Raw genomic sequence first — 27,888 nt, 5'->3', positions numbered from 1 at the left:
CACACCGCCCCACTCCTAATTCCCCATTGGTTTTCAATGGAAAACCTAACATTTCTGCATGACACACTTTATTCAGGTGTTTTCAGCTGTACATTGACCACAAACATTTCCAGTCAAGCCCTTGATGATGTCACATTGCAGAGGGGTGTGGCCCAGCCGCCTTGGCAAGCTTCGATCGCCTCTAATTCTCATGTACTTTGTCCGATTGCCCTCAAACTTCGCAAATGTGATAAGGACCCACACATCAACATGACTTTATTGAATGCCAGTCTAGCGCCCCTATTGGAACAAGAAACATACTCTAACTCAAACACTCATTGTCCAAACTGAACCAAACTTCACAAGTGTGATAAGGACTCACCCCTGCACACATCCATATGAGATTTAATGCCGGTTGCAGCACCACCTACTGGAAACACGTACAGTAACAGCTCTAAATTGGGTTTTACATTCGGCTGAAGAAGCGGCTCGCTGGGGGTTCGTGGGGGCTCACAGGCGGCAAGGGCCTTTAATGCCGCTTGCAGCTTTAATATTACTTTTACTTACTTTACTTACTAAATTGGTAGTAGGTTGCTTCATGAAGCATTTTCAAGGTCAAACAATGCCAAAAAATACAAATTAATAAAAGCAGAACAAATCTGAGCGTGAAGAAGTGAAAACTCAGGATCTGTGTTCCTAATGCTCACAAAACCATCTAACAAAACCATCCAAGTACCAGCCCGTGTTCAGGAGTGAAATGGTCTTAAAAAACTTCAGGGCAGCACAAAGTTTCTTCACAACCTTATTTCAGAAGGTTTGTATTTTTTCTGTCTGGTTAACCCTTTCCTGTGTTCTGTTTTGAGGCAGCGAGCACATTTTAGCTGAGCTGCTCCAGCTCGAGATCTCTTCACGCTGTATCAAATGATTTTTTACCCTAGAAAGGCTGATGGAGTATTGCCGTCACCCCGGGTGGGCGGACGGCCAATTTTCAACTTTGTGAACGCGATGACTTTAGAATGATGTGACCTAGGGTGTTGAAATTCACAGCATAGCTGCATCTACCAAAAATTTTATTTATTATTTAATTATCTTCTTTTTTTTTTCCATTTTTTGGCCACAGCGGCTTTTATCCACAGTAGAGAGAGACAGGAAATGGGGGAAGACACGCGAGCAAACTGGCGACAGGCCAGGAATTGAACCTGCGCCGCCCTATTTATTATAATTTTAGCATTTCTTATTCCTGGTTCTTTCTCAGCCATTTGCGAGTCACTAACACTCATATGCACCTCATTAAGATCTACTGAGACCTGGGATTATGTGTTCCAGGTTTTTGCCTACTGAAGATTCTGCTGCCTGGAGGCTGAGGGGAGCACTGAGGCTGACAGTCTTTTATTAACTTGTTTTTATCAGCTACTAAAAACGAGCTGCTTTAGTTCCATCACCTGATTGTTGCTCAGGTGGCTGTGATGATACATATATACATACATATTTGAGTTGCTTATTATCCATTCCAGCCATAAGGAGAGCTCCATTTTTGCAGTACAGATTGTCATCCCTGCACTTTAAAGCAAAGTAAACATTTAATTCATTTTTTCTTTTTCCTTCCTTCCTTTGTCTTCACTTTTTTATTTGTGTATGTTTTCTGCGCACACACACAGAGCGCGCTCATCCTTTTTTTATTCTCTGTTTTCTAGATCCAGGGGCTCGAGTGGATGGTGTCCCTCTACAACAACAATCTCAATGGCATCTTGGCTGATGAAATGGGGCTCGGCAAAACCATCCAAACCATTGCCCTTATCACCTACCTGATGGAGCACAAGAGGCTCAACGGTCCCTATCTCATCATCGTTCCTCTCTCGTCAGTACTTCTCTTCTAGTATCAATCATGGCTCTTATCTCGCAATGTCAAGACACCCTAAAATCTAACATTTTTAGCTGAGTTCAGCGTGCGTAGTCACTTTGAAAAGTAAATGTCACTTGTGTGAAAGTTTACTTTTTGTTGGTGTTTGTGTGTTAGCAGAATTACACATAAACTCCCATGAAAGTCCTCATGAACTGTCCCGCATTCCTTTCCTCAACCTGGAACAATTTCCACTGATGGAAACTGTGTTCAAGACGCGAGACATAATCTTATCAGCTGCAGCCTCGGTCCGTGGACAGGATCCCGTTTTGAGGAGGCACAAACAACTTATCAGCACTGGAATTAAGGGGCACTGTAATAAGAGAATGTGAAAATGCATCTTTTTATATCTTTTTGCTCACCAAATGCCCCTCTAGTTCTACAATATCATACAGCAGGTGTTACACAGACTATAATTGAAAACCAGAGAGTCAGTGTTCAAATAAAATTCGAGTGTCACCTCCATACTGCATAATTATTCTAACCACGTTTTCGCACTGGAAAAGTAATAACATGAAGTATACTCAAACAAGACGCTGCATGTTCAAGAGGGAACACGAATGGATATTTCACACTTTGCAGTGTGCAAGGGAAAAGCATCCAGCTGCTCACACCTGGATAAAAAACTGCCTTGTACGTTAAAGCGTCCAGAAAATGAGTGGCGGAACAATGAAATATAATCAGTCCTAAGAAAGTCATTTAGCTTATTGTTAGTGAAGCTCAGCTAGTGTTCTTAAGTCATTTCCTGTTAGCAGGAAAAGGCTGCACCCACACATACGTGTTTCTCATTCATTTGTGAACGGGGTGACACGATGCCCTGAACTGTGGAGGTTTGCTTTGCCTGTGATACTTGTGGCAGAGTGTGGAGGAAATTTCAATCAAACTGCATTTATTCAGGTCATTCAGTGCAGCTGCTTGGCACTCAGATCGTGATATGAAAATAACCTGCGAGTGTACAGTAGCTGCTGGTGCAGCTCGCCATTCAACACAAAAATGGATGGGAAATTAATCATTGCAGTGAGTAATCAGACCATTTAATTGGCCAATGTGGGTCACGCTGCTAATTGAAGCTCGCCCTGTGAGAGATGGGTTGGTGTTCCTATGATAATTAGACCAGCAGCAGAGGTGAAACCTGTAAATGTCGGGCAGGCCGCCGTCCAGTGTTTACATGTAAATGCGTCTTTGTGTTTCCACTGAGCGTAAAGTGGCGCAGACCTGGAAATGGATATGATGACGCTGCTCTGGCAAATGCAGCAATGGTGTGAATGGAAATGAGGACAGAAGCATTACGTCATTATTGATGTTTAGTGTTTTCTCTCCAAACTGCTAAAAGAGCACAGGACAATGATTTGCATGTGGGAGTGGGTTTTTGGACGAGCAGGTTCAAGTTTAGTGCTTATGCACAGACTCTGTGGATCACATTATAGTGTGGAGTAGCTGCAGGGATAGAGAGACTCCATGTATTTCATCTACAGGAGCAGCCACACACTCCTCAGTAACACTTAAAGACACAATAAACAGGCTCAAAGACAGCATTAAGGCTAAAAACAGCCCATAATGCATCACTGCCCAAAAAAGAAATGTCTGATGTTGTGTATAACTGATGACTTAACAATAGGGTGAGGTCAAAATACATGTTTAAACCTGTTTTTCTGATGGAGTGTACTCGTACAGCTTCATGAAATCTTACCTCACTGTTTTTCACCATCAATCCCCTCTAATTCTTCCCCCTGCCTTCACTCGCAAACAGCAGGAAACCAGCGTGCAGTTATCTAGTGGTTGAAATTCAAAGTGGTTTAATGCTCTCGGATTCTTCTCAGCTCCTTTAAAAATGCCCAATGAAAGCGTCCTCAGTGCTCGCAGGCCTCACTCAGAAGCTCATTTCTGTAAATCCACATTTCACATAATTGCTGCTGCTTTTTAATGCTGATTTATAACTGCAGGTGTTTGAAGATTACACAATGGTTGTTTTTAGCAGCCAGCAGTTTTTTAATCATTAATGAGCAGAGCACTCTTATTTATTTATCTATTTTTTTAAGTGACAGAAGCTCAGCAGAGGCTTAAATGTCTGCTCAAGGCCACCGTGTTAAAAGCTCTCTTGAATATGCATGGTGTGCAAACATGGAGTAAAGCCTAAAACTCGCCCTCTTTAATCACCAAGCAGTATGTCCCAGTATGCCACTGAACAAAGGCTTATCTAGTCTTTTATTGAGAGATGAAATGCTTTTCAGCTGCAGGACAGCTGGTGCTTTTTCCTTTTGAGTTTTATATCCTGTAAATTATGTCTGAATATTAATGATTTCTCAAGTTGCTCTTTCTTCTCCACCATGTCGTCAGTAGTAGCTGTGAATTATAACCCCGCTGAGTAATTTAAACTGTACTGTTACAGAGTGTGCCTTTAATTACTGAAAGGTCTGACCTCCTGTTTTCAGGACCCTGTCCAACTGGGTGTATGAACTTGATAAATGGGCGCCCTCTGTGGTCAAAATTGCTTACAAGGTGAGACAAATCTTGTTTTGCTTTTTTTATGTCAAACATATTCTGATATAAATTTTTTGTTGTTGTTGAATTTCGACAAAAGAAGAAAAAAATAATCTTTTCTTTGTGTCTCCCACAAATTAGGGCACCCCTGCTCTGCGGCGTGGGCTCGTGCCTCAGCTCCGCAGCGGGAAGTTCAATGTCTTGCTGACCACCTATGAATACATCATCAAGGACAAGCACATACTGGCTAAGGTGAAGGGGGATTAAACCTCTTTCCTCTATGTATAATACGCTTCCTCACTGGAACCCTGTTGTGACGCCTCAGTCTTCACACACACTTTCACTTATCCAGAAAATGAGAGTGTGAGAAATATCCAGAAAATCAGCAAAAGAAATGATAAATCTCTGATATCGAACTGTCAGTCAAGCCCTCAAATCACCAAAAAACAATCTGTGACTGAAGGGATAGAAATATGACCGTTGCTTGTTTCATTCAGTAATTTGAGGGACATTAAATTTCCTTGTTCCTTTGTTTTTCATCTCTCCACTTGAATAAATCATACATCATGATTTATTCATTGACACACTTGCTTTTGCACTTTGTCACGTTTTGTTTTTGTTAACACACAAACTTTTCCTCCTCTGACGAAATTCAAATAGTCGTGTTTTTCTGCAGCATTCTCACTCGGAGCCTTCAATGCATAACTGAAATAAGTGCATAAACATGGAAGTGAATAAGCGTTAAAAATGCAATATTTCTGGCAGTATTTGTGTTTTATTAACATAAAAGATTTGCAGTATCACCAAGTTTTTTTCACTCAGGTGTTCGAGCACCAGTAAACGAACAGACCTAATTCCAAAAAAGTTCAAATAAATAAATAAAACCCCAGATTTTATTCACAAAGAAAACATATGAAGTGTTTAAACTGAGAAAATGTACCAGTCACAGTTTCACATGTTCTGGAAAATTTCTTGAATAAGTTTTTAATTAAAAGATTTTTTTTTTTTAATTCTAAATACATTTTCCTTCATGGAGAAATGGGTGTGGTTATGGGTTAATAAAAATATTAGCTCCTTTTGAATTTGATGGCAGGTACACGTCTCTAAAGAGACAGGGCGGTGCAGCATCCGCTCTTTTATCAACAGTCTGTAAACGTCTTCCTTGGAAAAGACGTCATCTGGATGGGAGTGCATGCTGCCCTGCCTTTCAGTATTGATGGAGCCTTTCCACGTGCGTAAATTGCCAGTTCCATAGGCACTAGTGCACCCCCACACCATCAGAGATGCAGGCTTTTGAAATGAGTGTTGATAACAAGCCGGATGGTCCCTCTCCTCTTCAGTCTGGAGGATGTGGTTTCTGTGTTTTCAGTCCATTTTAAATATCTTCTTCTTTGCATGATGGCGCTTTAACCTGCACTGCGGATGGCACAGAGAGCTGTGATTTCCCGAAGTGTGCCCGAGCCGTGCAGTGATTTCCATGATAGAATCATGCCTGTTTTTAATGTAGTGCTTTTAATGTAGTCTAAGATCTTTTTACAAATCAATGCATTTTTTTTTTTTATTGATATTTTACACAGCAGCACGGTGGTGCAGTGGTTAGCACTGCTGCCTCACAGTTAGAATACCATCTGGGTTCGAGTCCACCTTGGTCCAGGCCCCTCCCTTCCTCCCTCTCTCTCTGTGTGGAGTTTGCATGTTCTCCCCGTGTCTGCGTGGGTTTCCTCCCACAGTCCAAAGACATGCACTTACTGGGGTTAGGTTCATTGGAAACTCTGAATTGCCCATAGGTCTGAATGAGAGCATGAATGTGAGTGTGGATGTTGTCTGTCTCTCTGTGTTGGCCCTGCGACAGGCTGGCGACCTGTTCAGGGTGTACCCTGCCTCTCGCCCTATGACAGCTGGGATAGGCTCCAGCCCCCCCCGCGACCCTGAACAGGATAAGTGGATGGGTGGATGATATTTTACACAAATTTTTAGGATTTGGGCTTGTGATACACATTATATGACGGGCTAGAAAGAATTCTCCAGCTGAGCTAAGAATGTGTGATGGAAAATAAAAGGGGCCACAAGAAGCTTGTGATTTGTATTCAGAGTTATTCTGGACCCTGAGGGTGGTCAGAGTAGAAAATCCAAATCTGCTGAGATCCTTTGCCATCCGAAATATTTAAAATGCTAATTTGGACGTGGGGTCTGTGTGCTTTCCTCTGCTCGTTTTTCTGTCACCTGTAGATTCGCTGGAAGTACATGATTGTTGACGAGGGTCACCGCATGAAGAACCACCACTGTAAACTGACGCAGGTGTTGAACACCCACTACGTGGCTCCCCGTCGGCTGCTCCTCACCGGGACTCCCCTGCAGAACAAGCTGCCCGAGCTGTGGGCTCTGCTCAACTTCCTGCTGCCCACCATCTTCAAGTGCTGCAGCACCTTCGAGCAGTGGTTCAACGCACCGTTCGCCATGACAGGAGAGAGGGTAACTACCAGTATTTTACTTTTAAGCTAACATTGGCTAATGTTTTAGTTTGGTTTTTATAAATGCTGTTAATCAGTTTGTTTTATTTGTTAATAGTTCATATAATAATGTATGATACAGAAGCAGATAGCAGAAAGAGGTGAGATACATTAATCACTTATGAGGGCCTTCTGATGAAAGAGACCAAAGATGTTCCACAGTTTGGCAGCTGAAGTGAGCTCACTCACTGGTAACCATCAGTGAAGCTCAGGCACATAAATGGTTAATAAGACCGGAGCAAAACTTTAGAAGTGGGGATAAAATACAGAATATAAGATTCAGCCAAAGCAACCAAAGAGTCTCCCATCAGTCATTTTATCCTCTGGATTGTTACATTTGATTATCAGAAAATATTAAAGCTGCTGTGGGTCTGCCTTCAAATCTGCTCCCCTGAGGGCATTTTCATTCTTCAGTCGTCACGTCTGTCATTTCTGGGAAGTTATTTAGGTCATTTACTGCCAAAATTTAACACCGCTTGTTTAAATGTGTAAGTGAGAAATTATTTTATACACACTGTGTTAATGTTCTGAATAAATATGAATGTAATTATAATTATACACAGGGACATTTTCCCTGCCCTTAAGAGCCTTAAAAGAGAAAAGGCCAGTGACTTACAAACTAGGATACTTAAAAAAAACAAACTAGGACATTTGTTACATGGTTCATGTTTTTTCTTAATAAGCAGTCATAGCACTGCGGTTTAGCCAAAGATCCCAGTAACGACCCAGGATGAGACACAAGTGGGGTTTTAGTCGCTGTGGCGACCCCGTGTGGATGAGGGAGCAGCTCTCCCTGCTCCCACTGAGGACCACACTAGGTTCAGCTGTCCACCTTCAGATGACACACATCATGTATCTTGCACAGCGGCAGAGCTCACAGAAGTCAAGTCAAGTGAAGTCAAGTTTATTTATATAGCACATTTAAAACAACGACATTGACCAAAGTGCTGTACAAGATCCATAACTCCAAGAACTATACTCAAATAAAAATAAATAAATAAAAACTCAGTGTTTCTGTTTAAGCTGAGCTAAAACTAGTTTGTGGCCTGAGCAGAAGCACCATGCCCAAATACATAACAATTTTTAATTAAAAAGGCACCCTTAAGGAAAAGGTGGATTCTGGCGCACTCCTTAACTATCACCTAGTTTTTAAGTGATGTGTAATAATGGCAGCAGAGTGACTCGGGGGTTGGCAGCAGGAGGCTTGATTTGAATCTTTCTGTGTGGAATTTGCATGTTCTTCCTGGGTTTCTTCTGGGAGCTCTGGTGTATTACACCATTGGAAAACTTGCTATGTTAATGCTGCCCAGGTTGGCCAAGAATGCAGATTCATACTCACAAGTGTTTTACTTCTTGGTTAAATGAAGGGTTGATATATTCAGCAGCATCTCAGAGAGTAGAAATCTTGTCGTCCTGCTTTAAGCTGCTGTGTCTGTAAGGCATCATCTCTTGTGCTTGTTCAGGTTGACCTAAATGAAGAGGAAACCATCTTGATCATCCGCCGTCTGCACAAAGTGCTCCGCCCTTTTCTCCTGCGCAGACTGAAGAAGGAGGTGGAGTCTCAGCTGCCAGAGAAGGTGGGACTGAAATGAGCAAGTGCTGTGCTGCTGTACAGCACAGATGCTGTTTGATGGAATTACTGTAGTTCATGTTAGATAAGTGTGTGTAATGGGTGTGCTAGTTGCTCTTATTTAGCTGTTATTTAGCAGTTACATAAGCTGTTTTTTCATTTTGAGAAAAAACTGTTTATGTGACTATTATGACACTGAACCAGACACCTTAACTGACTGGATGATAACAGGAAATTCAGAGTCTTTAAAAAAGAAATTAAAGATTTGAAGGTGAGGACGTGCTCACCTGAAGAACAGCCTTACAGTTTGTTCTTTGTGTTTATTTTGCCAGCTGACATAATGTAACTTTCTCCTGCTCTCGCCCCTATTTTCTTTTTCACTGGTGTATTTTGTCATTGTGTTAGTGCTGAGGTGACTCTGATGGGCGATGTGGGTTTGACAGCCTCACTATTAAAACGACTCCCCTGTGCCACTGGAGTTTTATTTCTTTCTTTTGTCAATCACACAGGTGGAGTATGTCATAAAATGCGACATGTCGGCCATACAGAAGGTTCTGTACCGCCACATGCAGAAAGGCATCCTCCTCACCGACGGCTCAGAGAAAGACAAGAAGGTAGGTATTAGCAGCGCCCCTGTTGCTTTTTGGCTTTGCTTTGTTCTTTCAGTGCGTGTCGTGCTGGCAGACAAAGCCTTTTGGATGAGCCTGCAGTGATTTGCCTGCTGTTTGACATCAGATGGTCCTTAAATTTCTGTTGGGTAAATTGGAGAAACTACCACCATGCTATGTTTGAGTAAAGTAAATTATATATTGTAAATTTCATTTGACGCGTTAAGCTACGTCTTAGCTTTTAGCTTCAGTTTAATTTTTTTTTTCTTTTAAATCTGAACCACTTTGGGAAAGCAGGAATACAAAGCAGCAAGCAAACCAGCCATCACTGCCTGCATCACCTTCAAAGAATTGGTGTGACATTGTAGGGCTGGGTGATATAGACCAAAAGTAATATCTCGATATTATATATTGAGATATTACTTTATAAATTTATATATAAAATATATTTTCTTCCCAAAAGTTATAAACAAAAAGGCCTTTCCGAGTCAAAGCTGCATGTCCCAAATGTCACACAGACATTTTTATTAACATTCAGCTGTAGATATACATGAGAAATTCCTCAAAAATAAACTATTGGCATATTTCAATAATGCTCCTCAAATAAATTAATGCTTTTTTCCTCTGTAAAAAGACTCACAGCTGTGCTATTAAAATGTAAATAGAAAAGGCTGATTCTTTCCAAAGCTGTACATCCAGGTACAGGCTGCTGTACACGACAGACTGAATGAACAAAACTCCATCTGCAGGATTTCAGCCATCTCAGTAAATCCACAGACATACAGTGGCTTGCAAAAGTATTCATACCCCTTGAACTTTTCCATATTTTGTCACATTGCAGCCATAAAAATAAATTTAATGTGAATTTAATGTGAAAGACCAACACAAAATAGTCATTAGCAATCATCAGGCAACTTCTGAATGCAATTGGTTGCACTCAGAGAAAAGGGGGCTCAATACTTTTGCACACCGCGCTTTTCAGTTTTTTATTTGTAAAAAAAATGTTTTGAATCATGTATAATTTTCTTTCCACTTCACAATTGTACACCACTCTGTGTTGGTCTTTCACATTAAATTCCAGTGAAATATATTTGTTTGTGGTTGTAATGTGACAAAATATGGAAAAGTTCAAGGGGTATGAAGACTTATAGTCTCATCTTATATCGCGTATGAAAATATATTGATAATTTTCAAAAACTCGATATATTGCCCAGCCCTATGACACTGTGATAGGGGTCGTTGGTTACAGTCAGCTAACTGATAACTAAATGCCCTCTGAATCTGAACTCATTTTGACTTTATTGAGCCTCATGACAAGTTTTCATCTCCTTGTTTAAAATCTTTTATGTCAGAGAGACATAAAGTTTACTGCTCTCATTTTCTGCAGCTTTTATCAGTCAAAAAAGCTTTAAGACTCCGGTGCATGCTCTCTGTCACCACTTACTTTAGAAGCTGAGGAAGCACTTCCCTCAGAGGTTGCTAGAAACCAAAAACAGAGCTGTAACAGAGACATTTCCACAGCAGGCTGCAAACACGGCTCCAAATCAATGACAATGTAGTTTCTTAAGTAAATGATCATTTATTTACACATCCAGTTGGCGAGATCAAAACTGTCCTCACGCCTTGTTTTTACTCCCCAGAGCTGGTTAAAAAAAGGTGATTGTTGGTTATTGCTCACATCAACACATGAAGACTGTTTGGATCTGAAGTTTCTTACATGCTTATTTTTTTTCTCTCATAACTTTCTCCAGGGCAAAGGTGGAGCAAAGACCCTAATGAACACCATCATGCAGCTGAAGAAGATCTGCAACCATCCGTACATGTTCCAGCACATTGAAGTGAGCGCAGAACACGTTACCAAATTAACTTTTTTCTACCTTTATTGTAGCTTTATTAGCTTCACTGAAATGTGAATAATTTCAGTGGGGGGGGAGCCACATGCAAATCTATGACTTACTTTAATTGCCTCTGTTGTTTTAACCAGTCGATGTTTTGTAATACAGGAGTCTTTTGCTGAGCACTTGGGCTATCCTAACGGCATCATCAGTGGGTAAGTGTTAAAATAAAGGCTTGTCCTTTACTGTTAGATGCCTCATCTTACTGCCTTTTCATAATGGATGTTCTGGCAATTAATCTCTTAGTCGATTAAAGAAAAAAAATTGACTCACCGATTCGGATATCTGAGAAACACTCGGTTAAAGTTCAGGACTGTTTAATGGACAATGTCAAAAACGGTTTGTCCCGCTAGGTTTTTCGATTCTTTGTACAAACTTGGGGGAATAGCTGGAAATGCATGGCAGGAAATGACGGTGTTTCTCGGCGGTGCAGTTCAGGTCACATTGTAAAACTTTAAAATACCAATATTAGACCTAATAAAAATATCAGCCCAAGATAACAGAGGCTGCGTTCACACTGCAGCCTGAAGCGACCCAGATCTGATTTTTTTCGCCCTCATGCGACCTGTATCCAATCTTTTCATGCCAGTCTGAACAACACAGATCAGATTTTTTTCAAATGCGACCCAGGCCTATGGATACAGGGTTTCCGCGGTGGAGTAAAAGGTAGTAAATTAAATGAGCTCAAATTAAGGCTGTTAAAAGGTAGTAAAAGGTAACAAACAGAATTTGACTTGGTGGTAAATTTTTCATCACCCATTCAATATATTTTGACTTTTCCATTGACGCAGACTTTTTGTTTTAAGTTCGTTTAACTACAAAATCTGTATAGAAATATAACGACTCAGCGAAAAATGCGCGGAGTCATTTTGCACCTCGTCATGGGAAAATCTGAGTTTTCTCAACTTTGGCTCAATGACCCGGCATTCAAAGACTGGCTTAAGCCGGTCATGGGGAATGATCGAGAGGCGTTTGGTAAAGTGTGCAGAAAAAATATAAATTTGACCTGGTGTGACGGCGATCAAATCACACCGAGCATCCGCCATTCACCAGCAGCGGATTCGTGCGCGCGCGGAGAAGATCCCTATTTTGTTTTTTGGTGCTACACAAAGCACTGAAACTGCAACCTCAAGGTCAGCTACGAGCACAAGTATCACTGTCACACCTCAGCAGCAAACCAGTATTCCAATATTTTATTGGAAAATAAATCATCGGCTTGAATTTCATTGCGTTTTGTTTATGTTCTTAAAAAAACAAGTTTCCTGAGTCTTCTTGAAATGTGTTTGGAATATTAATGTGTATGAGGCCTTAGTCAAGACAAAATCACAGTTACACCTTCAAGTCAGTGGGATAAAGTTTTGCCTTTGAGAGATGGGTGATCATCTTACATGGCTTAGTGCTGTGAATCCACCGCCACCCCAAAAAAGGCTGCTGCTCAATATCGTGCTGGTAGTAAAAATATTTTAGAGGTAGTAAAAATAGGTATTAAAAGGTAGTAAACTGAACTCTAGGATTACTGTATAAACCTTGGGATATATGGTCCTAAATCTGATCTTTTCAAATGCGACCTGTGTGTGTACGGCCAGGTCGCATTTATCCGACCTGCACGTCATTGATACTCGACAAACGTCACTATTCTGCGTCCCGTTACGTGGACACAGGAAGGATAACGTGAGACTTCCGCAAACATTGAGCACCCTCGGTACATGTGACGTTATAGCGTCCTCTACTGCACATGTGGGACACTTTCAGGTTTGTCTGCTGTTCACACACAGATCACTTCCAAGTCGCATATATTTGGAAATGTGAACGACTGCGCAAAAAATCGGATTTCACAAAAAAAATCGGAATTGGGTCACTTCAGGCTGCAGTGTGAACGTAGCCAAAGTTTTTCTATAATGACGTCAGGGCTGCAGTTCTACCTGGTGGCAGATGGCTGCATAACATGTAGGAGAAACATTAATGGCTCAGGCAGCAATTAAAATCTTAACAATTAGGCTAACTAACTAGTACGTCTGGTACCGACTAGTGACAGTAGTGACAATTATTCGACTAGTCGCACACATCCCTAATTTTCATCATCCAGAGTGAACATGCATGGAAAGTGACTGCTGATAATATAATGGCCAATAAATGTTTTTTGAGCTTTAAGAAAAAAACATCTGATTTAAAGGAATATTGCAGATAGCTCACTGCTGATACATGCACAGAGCAAATAAGGAGAGTACTTATAATAATAAATGTAAACAGAACCTCTGTAACATTTTCTGATTTTCTCATTTAAAGAAGAGAATTTTAGCAGCTGGAGCTTTGTTTTCCCCAAATATTCTGAACTTCCTGCTGTGACAGTTTGCTTATAGAACCCAATTTCAATCCCAGCTCTGTTAATGATGAAAGATACGCACATGAAAGCAAGTGGTCGGTATTCTTTACATCGTTTACATCAGTCACGTTGACGGAGCTTGTCAGTTTGTATTTGAGTATAGTAATTTAACACCTAACACGGGGCGATGTGGTTCACATGTGGGAAGCCAACGTGTCAGGTAATTGCTACATCTCTGCTGTACTTGGCACTAATTGGCACCAGATAGCAATTATTCACAGCAGCAGTTCACCTCAAACCAGATGTGTGAAAACTGTGCCACATATAGCACAAAACACAGCTTTGCTTTAGAGCAGACCAGAAACAACCAGCTGTGCTGGCAGGAATAGGACATGTTATCTCGACGTGAGAGACAGCACGGGTTTAATGGAAAGGAGGCGGGATGTGTTGCAATGAGAGGCTTAAGATGGCGGTGTTGCACCTCCAGCTCTAAGGAGGGAAAAGTTTGAAGTTTTAAGCTCACTGCCTGATGCTGCTTCATGCAGGAGCACGTCTTTGTTCCTGCACGTCATCTACAGCACCTGCAGCTGCTCTTCTCTCAATTTGTAAAATTTATGTAGTTTATCTGGAATTTTGTCGCACGATTTTTATTACAAAGCATGCTTGTTTTTGTAATAATCATTATTTACCCATAGTTTCTGTAGAAACGGTTTCTGGCACTACCTACTTCCAGGGTGCAGAGAAGAGAATAAAGTGTAAACAGGTGAACGCTCCAGTGGGAAACCTGGGTGGCACCGTGATTGGCACAGTTCACCTGAGCGCCGGCGCTTTGCGCTTTCCCCACCTGATGCCACACAGATTATTTCAAAAAATAGTTAAAGATAAATAGAAAACTGCTTTAGTTAAAAAAAAAAAGAAAAACAAAACACAGGTTTCAAGGTAAAACAATAAAACACTTAATAAAAGAATCATCACTAAACCACTATAAAAACTCACTTATTGAGAAGTCCTCGCTCACACCCTCTGGAAGCAGCAGCAAGCTTTTAAATTAGAAAGTGCAAAACGATTCCCTCGTTTTCCAGAACGAATTAACGTCACCGCCTCTTTGGTTGGGTTTAACTGCCTCTGTGCCTGTATAATAAAACAAAATACCAATAAGGAAGTAATGTGGTGTTTTCACTGCCGTGTCTGGCAGCAGGGCTGCTGATGGTATTTCTCTAAATGGAGCTTCTGTGTTCAGTCACACATTCTTTAAGGGGACAGGATGTTTCACTGATATGTTTTATTACATGGACACAGCACATTCTGTGTTTCATGTGATTTTTGTGATCATGTAAAAGACTGTTTTTTTTTTATCTTAATTATCTTATGACTGAAATTAGTTAATGGTGAAGAGCAAAGAGTTACAGCCACAGAGCTTTTAAATAACAGTGTCTTATTGATATCCTGAAAGAGTTCATCAAAATATCCATCTGTACTCTGTCTAATGCCATATGCAGCTGTTTCATTAACCATAGATTTCCATTATCCTTACTCCTGCTTAAGAAACAGAAAAATAAAAATTGCTTTAAGTTCCAGAAATGCTACTTTTTGCTTACCATCAGAAATAGTGGTGATTTTCCTAATGTAGAGAAAAGTCAGTACATTATGAACCTCGCAGAGATGACATAAAAGCCCAGAGCTGCCTGAGCCGCTGGATGAGTTAAAGCACTTTGTTGGCTTTTCTTGGCCAATTTTAGACCATTAACTGCTGTCACACTAGACACCACAGAGGCTTTAAAAATGTTTGTGATCCATTTTTGGTTTTTATCATCTCCGCTCAGGCCTGATCTGTACAGAGCGTCTGGGAAGTTTGAGCTCTTAGATCGCATCCTGCCGAAGCTCCAGGCCACCAACCACAGAGTCCTGCTGTTCTGCCAGATGACCACGCTCATGACAATCATGGAGGACTATTTCAGCTACCGCAACTTTCTGTATTTACGTCTTGATGGTAAGCACATGCACATCTGTTCAAGGTGAAACCACTGTGAGACTTTCATGCAACCCATTGAGGTCACCTGAAGTAAGGTGGGGTTTCTGGGAAGGGATCTCAAGACTGCATTGGAGGTGGCTGACAGCCGGTGTGTCGTAAGCCTCCACCTCTGTTCACTGATGGTTGTTCACAGTGGACAAAGATGGCCTCTTTTACTTCTCTTTCAAACCGTCCATCTTCCAGGTCCAAAGTGTGAACATTGGCATCCTTGAAAGGGTGCCCTTTATCCTTTAGCTGCAGAAGTGCAGCTGAGTCCTGTCATGTAAAGGTGGCTCTTCCATGTTGTGCTGTGTGTTTGTGGAGTGGCTCTTTGGTTTCTCCAAAGTAGAGGTCTGAGCTTAGCTTGTGATTGGGAGTTTGGTCTTTGGGATGAGCTGGTTTTTATCTTAGGGTGCGGCTTGGTCTGAAGCACACTGGGATGTCATGCTTGGAGAAAATTCTCCTGAGTTTCTCTGACAAACGTGTCTGTATGCACCAGCAATGTCTCGACATACCCCTGATGAGACAGCATATAGCGTCCTGGTGGGATCTCCTCCCAGATCTGGAGTAAGGTATTAGTGAGCCACTGGATAATCTGTGGTACTGTTTGGTGGTTCGTACACCGATACACAACATCTCAGAGGTTCTCAGTTGGATTCAGGTGTGGGAACATGAGAGCTAATCAGTGACATCAGTGCTTTTATCATCCAGTACTGCCTACACACTGAAATTATTATTCAGTATGAATTACAGTTACAGTCCACAGACTTGGGAAAAATAGTATATCTATTAAACTTAAAGAGCATCATTTTGGCCATTTAGATTAAGCTCATCTTAATGTATTGTAGCCCCTGTATTTTTTTATGTATTTGATGTTTTAAAAGGATGAATGTGTCATTTGTACAGGGTTTCCGCAGGTTAGTAAAAGGAAGTAAATTAAATGAGGTCAAATTAAGTCTAGTAAAAGGTAACAAACAGAATTTGACTTGGTAGTAAATTTTTCATCACCCCTTCAATATATTTTGACTTTTCCATTGATGCGCTTTTTGTTTTAAGTTCGTTTAACTACAAAATCTGTATAGAAATATAAGGACTCAGCAGGACCTGAGCTGATGTTGATAGACTCGATTGGTTCCGCTGTCCGATCTGCTGTGCGCATGTGCGGAGTCATTTTGCGCCTCGTCATGGGAAAATGTACGTTTTCACAACTTTGGCTCGATGACCCAGCATTCAAAGACTGGCTTAATATATACCTTATATACGTAGACGCTGCATTGAGCGCTGTCTCGTACGTCAATGTCGCCGCCATATTGGAGGTGGCAAAAGCGGCCAACATAACATGAGAGAGGTGCTGCACTCTTGTGCTGAATGGAGTTGTTCGAACCATTTTACAGTCAAAACAGGATCACATGGGATTACCTTTCACAGGTAAGACTGACGAATTGGTTTTGACTGTATTTGGCCATTTTGGCGGTCAAGACAAAGTCACAGTTACACCTTCAAGTAAGGGGGATAAAGTTTTGTCTTTGTTTTTTGTCATCTTACATGGCTTAGTGCTGTGAATCCACCGCCACCCCAAAAAAGGCTGTTGCTCGATTTTGTGCTGGTAGTAAAAATATTGTAGAGGTAGAAAAAATAGGTAGTAAATTGAACTCTAGGATTCCTGTATAAACCTTGTTTGTAATTTGGGGTTGAGAATAAAAACAGGGTGTCTCATGGTACCCACACATGACATCCCAAACAAAAGAGAGTGTTATTAGCCACCAAGTCTGGCAGCAAAGACCTGAAATCACTGAGGAGCTGTCATTGATTTATTTCCTATTATCCTGGGGCTCATTTTGAAAGACAGTTGGATGTGGAACTCCACAGCATCTCAGTCTGTTTCCTCGATTTCAGCCTGAATGCTTTGTGAGAACCACAGATTTGTTTTCCCCAGCAGTGGAAACGGGAAGCGTTTCAACAAAAACATTACAAACAGAGGGAGAGTCACAGTTGGGGCAATTAAAAAAAAAAGTCCAATACTTTTATGTATTACTTTGAAGTACATTACATACTCCTGTACTAAAGAACACTCAACTGCTGGCAGTTCATCTGTCGCTAAAACATTTTCTTCCTTCGCTGAGAGGCCATCATGTTTTAGTGAGGTCAGACAACTCCACTGTGGTGGCCTACGTGAACAGACAAGGGGGCTCGAGGTCCCCCAGGTTACACACACTGGCTCGCAGACTGATAGTCTGGAGCAGCATCCACCTGCTGTCACTGAGAGCAACTCATGTGCCAGGAATTTTGAACTTTGGGGCAGATCTTTTATCCAGGGGCAGTCCACTCTGTGCAGACGGGAAACTTCACCCTGAGGTGGTGAAGCAGATCCCCTGTTTTTCTCCCTGCACGATCAGAGAGCACCACTGGGGGTGGATGCACTGGCTCATGAGTTGCCAGGGACCCTCTTTTATGCTTTTCCCCCAGTGGCCCTCATTTCCCCAACTTTGACCAGAGTGAGGGAGAGAGGTCATTCTGTGATCCTGACAGCCTCAGGTTGGCCAGGAAAGCACTGGCTAGCGGAGATCTTTCAGCTGCTGTGCAGTCCACCACGGCCATTGCCATTATGCAGAGATCTGCTGTCTCAGGCACGGGGGGAAATATTCCACCCCCACCCAGAGAGGCTAGCTCTGTGGGCTTGGCCCGTGAGTGGTTTAACCTGAACACAACCAGGCTCCCTCGTAGTGTTGTTGACACTATTCAGTGTGCTAGAACATCATCTACTGGGACGCTGTATGAGCATAAGTGGCATGTGTTTGAAAACTGGTGCTTAGAATCACAGGCCATCCCTTTTCAGTGCTCTGTGGCAGTGATTCTATCATTTCTTCAGGCCCTGATTGACAAGGGTAAAGCCTTCTCCACCATCAAGGTGTATTTGGCAGCCATTTCAGCCTGCCATATCAGGTTTGAGGGGAAGACGGTGGGCCAGCATCCCCTGTTCTGTCATTTCATGAAGGGTGCAGGCCAACGAGACTGACTCGGATAATGACGAGAGGGAACCCGGCATGCTTGATGCTGAAATCGCCCAACTGTTCAGCTCAGACACTGAAGATGAGGAATTTGATGGATTTGTGGAAGATGAATGATTTAAAATGTGAGGGTATTTTTCTGTGTTTGTTACAACTGAACAATATTCTAAGTTATTGTGAATGAGTTGAATAAAGTTGGACTTATCTGATGCTTTTGTTTCGTTCTGCATATGTTTTATCACGCGCCTTATAACCCGGTGCGCCTAATGTATGAAACTAGACCCGTTCATTGATATTGCGCCTTATAATGCGGTTCCCCATTGTGGTTTGCAAAATACGGTAATGCAAAAAGTGCTCTGCTGTTTTCGGAGCTGTCCGTTGCCGCTGCTCTACCAGCAGCTCGCCTCGCTAGCTGTCAGCTGACCGGGCAATCGAGGCTCGCTATACCCGGAGAGAACGCCCGACTGTCGGCACATCCTTTTCAAACCTGACCATGTGACTTGATGCTGCTAGATAGCGTGGATCCCTCCAGTCTGTGTTTACCATGCTCTGAAAATAAGATGCACATTGACCTGCAGTTATTGTTAATAAACTTTCCTTAAGCAACACGTCAGTGTGTTATCCTTGTGAGTCTACGAAGACAAGAAACAAGACAAGCTCCTGGGATTTTATTTAATAGGAAGCCCAAAATTGGCTTTTTAGCTCCCTTTTTCCTCCACTTACCCCTCGGTTTCACGCTGGTCGCTATTTTGTCCTGCAAAATCAAGCGTGAACAGGACCCGATGGTAGATCGCAAATTGTGGTGAAATAATACTATAGTGCAGCGATCTAGCCAGAGAGAAAAAAAATGAGTAGTATCGGTGATGGAATGGTGTGTGGGGTGCTCGCCCACTTGCTAATTGCAGTGATGTAACAGCCTGCTGCAAGGCAACCTCAGCGTGGCGTAACACCGGGCTATCAACCACTGGCTAGAACCCTGGTGCATATGAATTACATTTCCAAACACTCACATTTACTAAGAATTGGTGCACTATAATAGGCCTGTTAATGCAGTTTATTATTTGGTGTGTTATACTATTTGAGGCTTGGCATGCCTTTCACACATTTCTCTTAAATGCTTCTCCCACATGCAGCTCCATTTTCCTTTTTAAAATTGATTCATCCATCCTCTCACTTCCTTTTGATGTTTCTGCATTAATCAGTGTATTTGTTTCATGTCTTTAATGTAGCTGAGGCTGCAGTCAATAAAAGAAAACTGATTCATATAGAATCCATTTAAGAATGAGTTCTATGAGACACTAAAATCTGAGTTCAAACAATGAAAAAATGTCATATTTCAGGAACCACCAAGTCCGAGGACCGAGCAGCACTGCTGAAGAAATTCAATGAGGAAGGCTCTCAGTACTTCATCTTCCTCCTCAGCACCAGAGCCGGTGGCCTCGGCCTCAACCTGCAGGCTGCCGACACCGTCGTCATCTTTGACAGTGACTGGAACCCTCACCAGGTACAGCCAACTGTCCATAACGGGTGACTGCAGAAGTGCTTTTACTTGGATATATATGCTCCAATGTTTAGGTGTTAAATTGTTTTGTGCTGTAGGAAAAATAGAAGAAATGCGGCGCTGCTGAGAATGTGATTGTGTTCACAGTGTAGTCAGTGGACATCTGTAGTCAGTGGACATCTGTAGTCAGTGGACATCTGCATCTGATTTTTCTCACCCCCCCCCCCCCCCCCCCCCCAATATGACCACCCAATCCAAATTAGGGAGGAGGTGAGATTTGCAGTATCATCACTGTCAACCTTGAAGGAGTAGAAACTGCTCCCTGCTGTCAGCCAATTATTTATGATCTAACAATGAACAAGATGGTTCTGTAGCCTAGCAACAACTGAAAATGGGCTCGTGGGCACTCACGGGGGGGGGGGAAATGCCAGTTGACACAAACTATTATCATTCCCACAATTTTGCAATTATAAGTGAATAAAAAGAGGAAATAAATTGACAGATTAATATATATATGAACAAACAGAAATTAAAAAGGAAGGTTTAATACAGTAACGGGCACAGAGGGGTCATTTTCACGCACGTTTTATGCTCCAGGGTGTCTTTGGTTCTTCCAGCTGAGACACGGCTCTCTTAGCCACCATTAATGTAAATAATAATAATTTTTCCAGGTTTAACTCGCTCTCGTTCAGTGCGATGTGCTTGAAGCAGCCAGCTGTGACTGAATGAACTCATGAAATCTCAAATTTACATGGACTGTATAATTTGTGCAGAAATAATAAAGCCAAGAAAGTTTTTTTTACTTAATAAGTATTGTTTAATCTTGCCTTCTGTGGCAGGATGACTGCTCGCACTTCCAAAAAGTTTGCAATGATATGCAAATCAGATGAACTGTGCCTGGGCTCATTTATATTTTATTGATACCCCCGCTAACTTTATAAGTGGCACCGATGCAACATGTTGAGTCATTGTTGAGTAATTTGTGACAGTGTAAATAATCCATTTTGACTTTGGCTAGACTCATTGGCTCATTATTTAAATAGCATCAGATTATGAAGCAAACAGCAGCTTGAAACGAGATGACAGGCGCAGCAAATGGAGCCTAACATGAGGTGCTGTTGAGTTTCTGTGACCAAACCATCACTGTTCAGTTGTTGCAGTGTTTTCAGTGCAGTTGGTGTTACGTCAGCGGGAGCGCGGTGACGTGGCAGAGGAGTTTGCTCAGGCTGTGCTGCCAGCTTTTCTGGCGTAATACTAAAAAAAAAGACCCTGTGATTTGCAGCAGTCGTGGCAACTTGTTGACTTTATTGACATGTTAATTTTGATGTTGTGACAAAGAAAGCTTTAGTGGTTTGTTTAACTGTAGCAATAGTGCCAGGCTCACCTGTAGGGTATTTGATTTGTTTGTAAAAAAAACAGATTGCATCTTTTTTAGTGATGCCTCTGAAACCTTTTTATTCCACCTGCTAATTACAGGACCTTCAGGCTCAGGACCGAGCTCACCGCATTGGTCAGCAGAACGAAGTGCGCGTGCTTCGTCTCTGCACTGTCAACAGCGTCGAAGAGAAAATCTTGGCAGCTGCCAAATACAAACTGAACGTGGATCAGAAGGTCATCCAGGCCGGCATGTTTGACCAGAAGTCCTCGAGCCACGAGCGCCGCGCCTTTCTACAGGCCATCTTAGAGCACGAGGAGCAGAATGAGGTAAGGTCAGAATTAGTAAGCTGTAGTTAATTTATATATTTTGTTTGCCTCAAACGCACCGTCATTTGGGGAATATTTTTGTGATTTTTTGTGAACTCCGATCGTTCACATTTCCAAATATATGCGACTTGGATGTGATCTGTGTGTGAACAGCAGACCAACCTGAAAGTGTCCCGCATGCGCAGTAGAGGACGCAATAACATCACATGTAGCGAGCATGCTCAGAAGTCACACACATCATCCTTCCTGCGTCCGCGTAACAGGACGCAGAATAGTGACGTTTGTCGAGTATCAATGACGTGCAGGTCGGATAAATGCGACCTGGCCGTACACACACAGGTTGCATTTGAAAACATCGAATATGTATCTGATTTAGGACCACATATCCAAGTGGCCTGGGTCGCATTTGAAAAAAATCGGATCTGTGTTGTTCAGACCGGCATGAAAAGATCGGATACAGGTCGCATGAGGGCAAAAAAAATCAGCATTGGGTCACTTCAGGCTGCAGTGTGAACGTAGCCAAAAATGAGGTATTTGTGCTTAACCAGCCATTTTTATGTGAATCTTATGTTGTGTGTGGTTTTAATAGAATTCCTTCAGGCTCAGATGATTCCTTTACTGCGAGTTATCCGTCCTTTACTTTTTAATATTCCACAGTTTTGTAGTATTGTCTTTTTATTTGGTGGTTGATTATAATCTGTACTCCACTGATTTGTGTTGAACTGAACATGAGAGGTTTCTGTTTTACAGTTTTTGTGGAGAAGACTGTCTGCTAATGCTTTTCTCCTCTGCGCTTTTAGGAGGAAGATGAGGTGCCTGATGATGAAACTCTTAACCAGATGATAGCGCGCAATGAAGATGAATTTGAGCTCTTCATGGTAAGATAATAACACATCTTTGTGCAATTGGATTGGCAATTTTATCTCAGTGAAAAACTGTGGAAATGGCAGGTCTTGAAATATTAATTCACCCAAAAAGAGAAGCTGACAGCTGGTTCTTTCTAATCTCTAAGACCCAGTGATTATAGGCTGTCACATCAATGCCATTTGTGTGGTTAAATTTCACCTTCAGATTTAGGAAGCGCCATCCCCTGCCAGATGCTGCTTTTTGCATGATAAATTCACTTAAGTGTGACTCTGGAGTCGTAGCAGCGCTCACAGCAGTTTCCCTCTTCAGAACTTCTTCATGGTCATCTGTGTTCGCTCGTCTTGTCAGCAAGATCAAATTTCTCATGTTTGTTCTTGTTAAAAGTTGTCACTACACAAGCTCGGCCCGAGTAGCCATCGTTAAGACAGTTCTTGCAGCTTATTTGAGCTGTTATTTCAAAAACTCCTGTTTAAATAAACATGCAGAGATCTTTAATTTTTTTGCAGTGTCACCAGAATCACCAGTTAAATCTGAAGAAAAATAAAAACAACTTAGTTTTGGTGACTTGGGGAAAAAAAGCCTTTCCCCAACTTCTACTTCACGCCCTGATAATTTCACAGCATTAATTTAAAACCCTCCTCCTCACATACACAATCTGGAATAATCAGGTCTCCTCGTCTCCTGCGAAACCAGCCCCCACTTTGGGTTCAGGAGACAGACACTGTTTCTACCTTTAAGAAGAGCTGCTGTATAAATTGAATTAAATTGACCTGAATTACAGTTTTATTAATAGCTCAGTGCGGAGTGCCCACATCATCAGCATCTCTGGCTGATCCCACCGCAGCGCTGAACAAGTGCTGTGCTAATTCTTGTTATGGATACAGTTAGACAAGAAAAAAATAAGTACACTAACATCTGGTAACACAAAATTGAGACAGTGAGTGGTTATGCCTGTCCCCACATGTTTAAAACCGTGAACCTCTGCTGCTGGTGTTTCCTCCTCTTTATGTCGTCTCTTGTGGTGTAGCTGCATATTCCTTCAACTTGAGGCCCGGTCTAAGTTGATGGGCTGTAAAATAGCACGTATAAATATCAGTTATGTGCTGAGAGGTTATCACACAGATACAAACCCTTCATTATAGCTGACCCATGGCTCCTGTAGCTGCTGAGGCCCTTAAGTGTAGCCACACTTAATGGCCATTAACCTTTAAATTAAATGGTTAAATCCAGCTTAGTCTAAACCCATTTGTGTGGTTTGCCTAAAGCAGCCCAGAGTTGCGTCAGTACACTGTGACCTGATGTGATTTTCCTATTCTTCCCCTCTAAGCGTATGGACATGGACCGTCGCAGGGAGGATGCCAGGAACCCAAAGCGTAAGCCTCGCCTGATGGAGGAGGATGAGCTGCCTTCTTGGATCATCAAAGATGACGCTGAAGTGGAGCGCCTCACCTACGAAGAGGAGGAGGAGAAGATGTTTGGTCGAGGATCTCGCTGTCGTCGGGACGTCGACTACAGTGACACGCTCACCGAGAAACAATGGCTTCGGGTAAAAAACTGCTCGTTTCATTATCAACACAAGCAACATCCCACCCATTGTAGCCAGGCCTGCGGCGCCTTTTCACTTCACTCGTATTAAAACAGAACTTCTGATGTTATTCTTTATATCTTCATTATATCAGTGCACTGCTGGTGTCACTGTTTGATGAACGCTTATTTACAGATATGCATGGCAACACATTCCAACACACACACACACACACACACACACACACACACACACACATACACACACATATATATATATATATATATATATATATATATATATATATATATATATTAGGGGTGGGACTCGATTAAAAAAATTAATCTAATTAATTAGGAGCTTTGTAATTAATTAATCGAAATGAATCACATTTAAATATTTAACATGATAAATATTAATTTAAGTTTAGTTGATGAATAAATCAATATACATAAGCTTAAACTTCAAAATCTTGTTTATTTTCCCACCAGTCTGCTACACAGACCAACGAAGGGTGGAAGTGCTCCTGTGATAAGCAAACTCCTGAAATTAAAGTTAAGCATCATAACTGGATAGTTTTATTCAACATTAATGTCTCACTTGTTATAGTTGGAAATTAATCATTCTCTCAGCTGTATTCCTTCATGTTCTTATGCTTGTTTTAACAGCTTATTTTGAATTAAAGACTTAAAATTAAACCACAAAAAGGAGCAAAAGTTCGTTCTCTATTTAACCAGCTGTTTTTACACAGCTGTGCTTCGCACTCACGGTTGCTAGGCGACATGAGCTACACAGAGGTGAGGGCAGGTGACGCTGATATGAAGGCTAGCCGCTCGTTAAACGAGTGTTAAAGTCCCACCCCTAATATATATATATATATATATATATATATATATATATATATATATATATATATATATATATATATATATATATATATATATAAATAATTTGTAAGGATTTGAGTGCTATACAAATACTTTCTAACACCTATATAGATGTTATAATCCTGGTACCTCAGGCAGTTTTTGTAGTAAGTTTGATCCAGATTGAAGTTAAATATGAGGGAAATGCCTCTGATCACAATATTTTTGTTATGTATCTTTGCAGATTATTATGAATACAGCAAATATGAAAGTTTGTAATAAGTCTAGCTTTTATGCACCTAACATATATAAACTTTATTAACAAATTAAGTCTCACCATAAGTGCTTACCATAGTTTTGCTTGGTTTGATGCTAATAGCACTGACTCACACACACCAAATAGACTGTGACATGTCCCCCCTGGAGAGACAAACTCAGGCCTGGCAGATCCATTTTATCGACTGTAGCTCAGATTTCAGGGAGAACGAAAATAGAAGAAAGTTTGAGACTAGGCCAAAATATATTGGAAACACTGTTAACTCCGGTTCAGATGAGCACTAATTAGAAGTTCACATCTTCAGACTTTTGGGCTGTTTCTGTTAAAGATAAAAACAATGACACAAAGTTAGAAACATGGCATACGTAGAAATTTGCTAACAGGCAGCAAAACTTCCACCGACTCAGTTTGAGTTATAGAAAGTATCAGCAAGTATGAAGTAAATTTCTAAATCCAAATGTATAAATTCACAGCTCTGTTTCCAAACACAGTCTTGGACATTGTGTTTAATTGAAACTGAAAACAGAATTGATTCATTGGCACATCATTTAAATCCTATATTTAAAGTTGTACAAAGATGTAATTGCTAAAACTATTTTTTACAAAATATTTTGAATATGGCGCCATTAACATAGTTCAGACATGTTGGGATGGAGCACATTTACCACTGAGCTGCATCGGCTCTGTATTTATAGATGGAAACTTGCAGCGTTTTGGGACTAAACCTGCTGTCATTTTACAAATAAATTGTTTTCCAGTTTTCCTGCTGTAGCAGCGCAATATGATGAGTCATTTTGCGCCTCGTCATGGGAAAATCTAAGTTTTCACAACTTTGGGTCGATGACCCGGCATTCAAAGACTGGCTGAAGCCGGTCATGGGGAATGATCGAAAGGCGTTTTGTAAAGTGTGCAGAAAAAATATAAATTTGACCTGGGATGGTGTGACGGCAACCAAATCACACCGAGCATCCGCCGTTCACCAGCAGCGGATTCATGCGTGCGGGGAGAAGATCCCTATTTTGTTTTTTGGTGCTACACAAAGCACTGAAACTGCAACCTCAAGGTCAGCTACGAGCACAAGTATCACTGTCACACCTCAGCAGCAAACCAGTATTCCAATATTCTGCTGGAAAATAAATCATCGGCTTGTGAAACTTGAATTTCATTGCATTTTGTTTATATTCTTAAAAAAACAAATTTCCTGAGTCTTCTTGAAATGTGTTTGGAATATTAATGTGTATGAGGCCTTAGTCAAGACAAAGTCACAGTTACACCTTCAGGTAAGTGGGATAAAGTTTTGCCTCTGGTGAGAGATGGGCGATCATCTTACATCTTACTTAGTGCTGTGAATCCACCGCCACCCCAAAAAAGGCTGCTGCTCGATATCGTGCTGGTAGTAAAAATATTGTAGAGGTAGTAAAAATAGGTAGTAAACTGAACTCTAGGATTCCTGTATTAGCCCTGATATAGCTTTCAGAATTATGGGCCCCTCACAGGTTTTGTGGATGGGCTCAAACAGGTGGAGTTTTCCTCCAGCTGGTGGTTTTCTGTGCTTCTTTGCCTCATTACATCAAGAGCTTTAATAGTTTTCTTGAGTTATTGGAATGAAGACTTAACAGATCTGTACTGTTGCCATTTATCACTGACCTACAACAAACTGTGACTTTGAGGCCAGTTTCCAAAATAGAGTTTTCCTCCTGTTGTCTGAGGAAAACGGGCGTTCCTCACGCCGCAACAGACCGTCACTGCACAGCCACAAGTCATTAAAAATGGTGGTTTCAGAGCACAGCGCGTGGCGCCTGTGAAAGCACCGTTAGTCGTGCGTAGGGCTTAACAGTATGTACCACAGATAATGAAAACCTCAAATTTTTTCCAGGCATGTGTTGAGAAACATCGTTCGTTGTACAGATATTTGCTGATGTTGTCTCCCACAAAGTGGTGGGCTCCTCCCCATCTTTGCTTTAAAAACTCTGAGATGTTTGGTTGATACGCAGTCACGCTAATGACTCACCTGATTGCTTTTAATTTGGTGTTTTTTTCTTAACGTTAGACAATTTGTCCAGCGTTATGTTGGATGAAACTTTTTTGAAATGTGTTGCTGTCATCAAGTAGAAAATAATAAGTGCAGATTTCAAAAAAGAGAGACTCCCAGGTTTAACAGTAGATATGTTTTCTTAATAGCTTTATTTACATTTCATAGTGAGATTTTCCAAAGGAGGATTGTTCGGTCTGTCGCTGTGAGGAGTGTGGGCAGGCATTTATAAACAGTATGTATGTTTTTTTGACCTTTCACCAACAGGCACATTAAAACCCGGCTCCTCTTCTCGTGTGCACGGATAGGATTCAGTAGGTCTGTAGGATTAACCTCGACTCGACGTGGCTCTTGTCATGTTTTAGGCTATTGAAGATGGAAACCTGGAAGAGATGGAGGAGGAGATCCGACTGAAAAAGCGCAAACGCAAAAGACGTCAGGACAAGGACTTCGGCAGAGAGGACGGAGGCACAAAGGCCAAGAAGAGACGTGGACGTCCACCAGCAGAGAAGCTCTCCCCCAACCCGCCCAGACTCACCAAGCAAATGAACACCATCATTGACACAGTGATCAACTACAGAGATGGGTAAGCAAATTTATCCATGAGTGTTAAATATGATTGATTGGCCCTTTTATTTCACTGCATTACTCAAACATTACACTATAATGCAGCTTTAAGCAGGACATTTTTAATGGTAAATTATCTAAAATTACACGTTAGCAGCTATTATCCTATGAAGACATCCTTTTTGTTCTTCACTATACCATCGTTCTTTATTTATTAACAAAAACTGGCATAAACATTCAAAGTCCAGGCACCCGAGGTAGGTT

At 41.4% G+C, this 27,888-nt stretch overlaps 1 protein-coding gene across 2 annotated transcripts in view; it reads left to right on the top strand.

Moving 5' to 3' along the window:
* smarca2 (SWI/SNF related BAF chromatin remodeling complex subunit ATPase 2) overlaps positions 1-27,888 on the top strand; it is a 66,896-nt gene that overhangs the window by 21,332 nt on the left and 17,676 nt on the right. For both annotated transcript variants that reach the window (XM_030723726.1, XM_030723727.1), the window contains exons 16-29: positions 1,674-1,837; positions 4,312-4,378; positions 4,502-4,612; positions 6,590-6,832; positions 8,334-8,447; positions 8,950-9,054; positions 10,800-10,886; positions 11,052-11,098; positions 15,090-15,256; positions 19,626-19,789; positions 21,263-21,490; positions 22,291-22,368; positions 23,685-23,903; positions 27,423-27,643. In XM_030723726.1, the coding sequence (XP_030579586.1) occupies positions 1,674-1,837; positions 4,312-4,378; positions 4,502-4,612; positions 6,590-6,832; positions 8,334-8,447; positions 8,950-9,054; positions 10,800-10,886; positions 11,052-11,098; positions 15,090-15,256; positions 19,626-19,789; positions 21,263-21,490; positions 22,291-22,368; positions 23,685-23,903; positions 27,423-27,643 (2,015 nt within the window). The remainder of the gene's footprint in view (positions 1-1,673; positions 1,838-4,311; positions 4,379-4,501; positions 4,613-6,589; positions 6,833-8,333; positions 8,448-8,949; positions 9,055-10,799; positions 10,887-11,051; positions 11,099-15,089; positions 15,257-19,625; positions 19,790-21,262; positions 21,491-22,290; positions 22,369-23,684; positions 23,904-27,422; positions 27,644-27,888) is intronic.

This window comes from Archocentrus centrarchus, unplaced genomic scaffold (assembly GCF_007364275.1).
Source record: "Archocentrus centrarchus isolate MPI-CPG fArcCen1 unplaced genomic scaffold, fArcCen1 scaffold_26_ctg1, whole genome shotgun sequence".
Classification (NCBI taxonomy): Eukaryota; Metazoa; Chordata; class Actinopteri; order Cichliformes; family Cichlidae; genus Archocentrus; species Archocentrus centrarchus.
The sequence above is the reverse complement of the archived record's forward strand: the minus strand, read 5'-3'. Positions and strand labels throughout refer to the sequence as shown.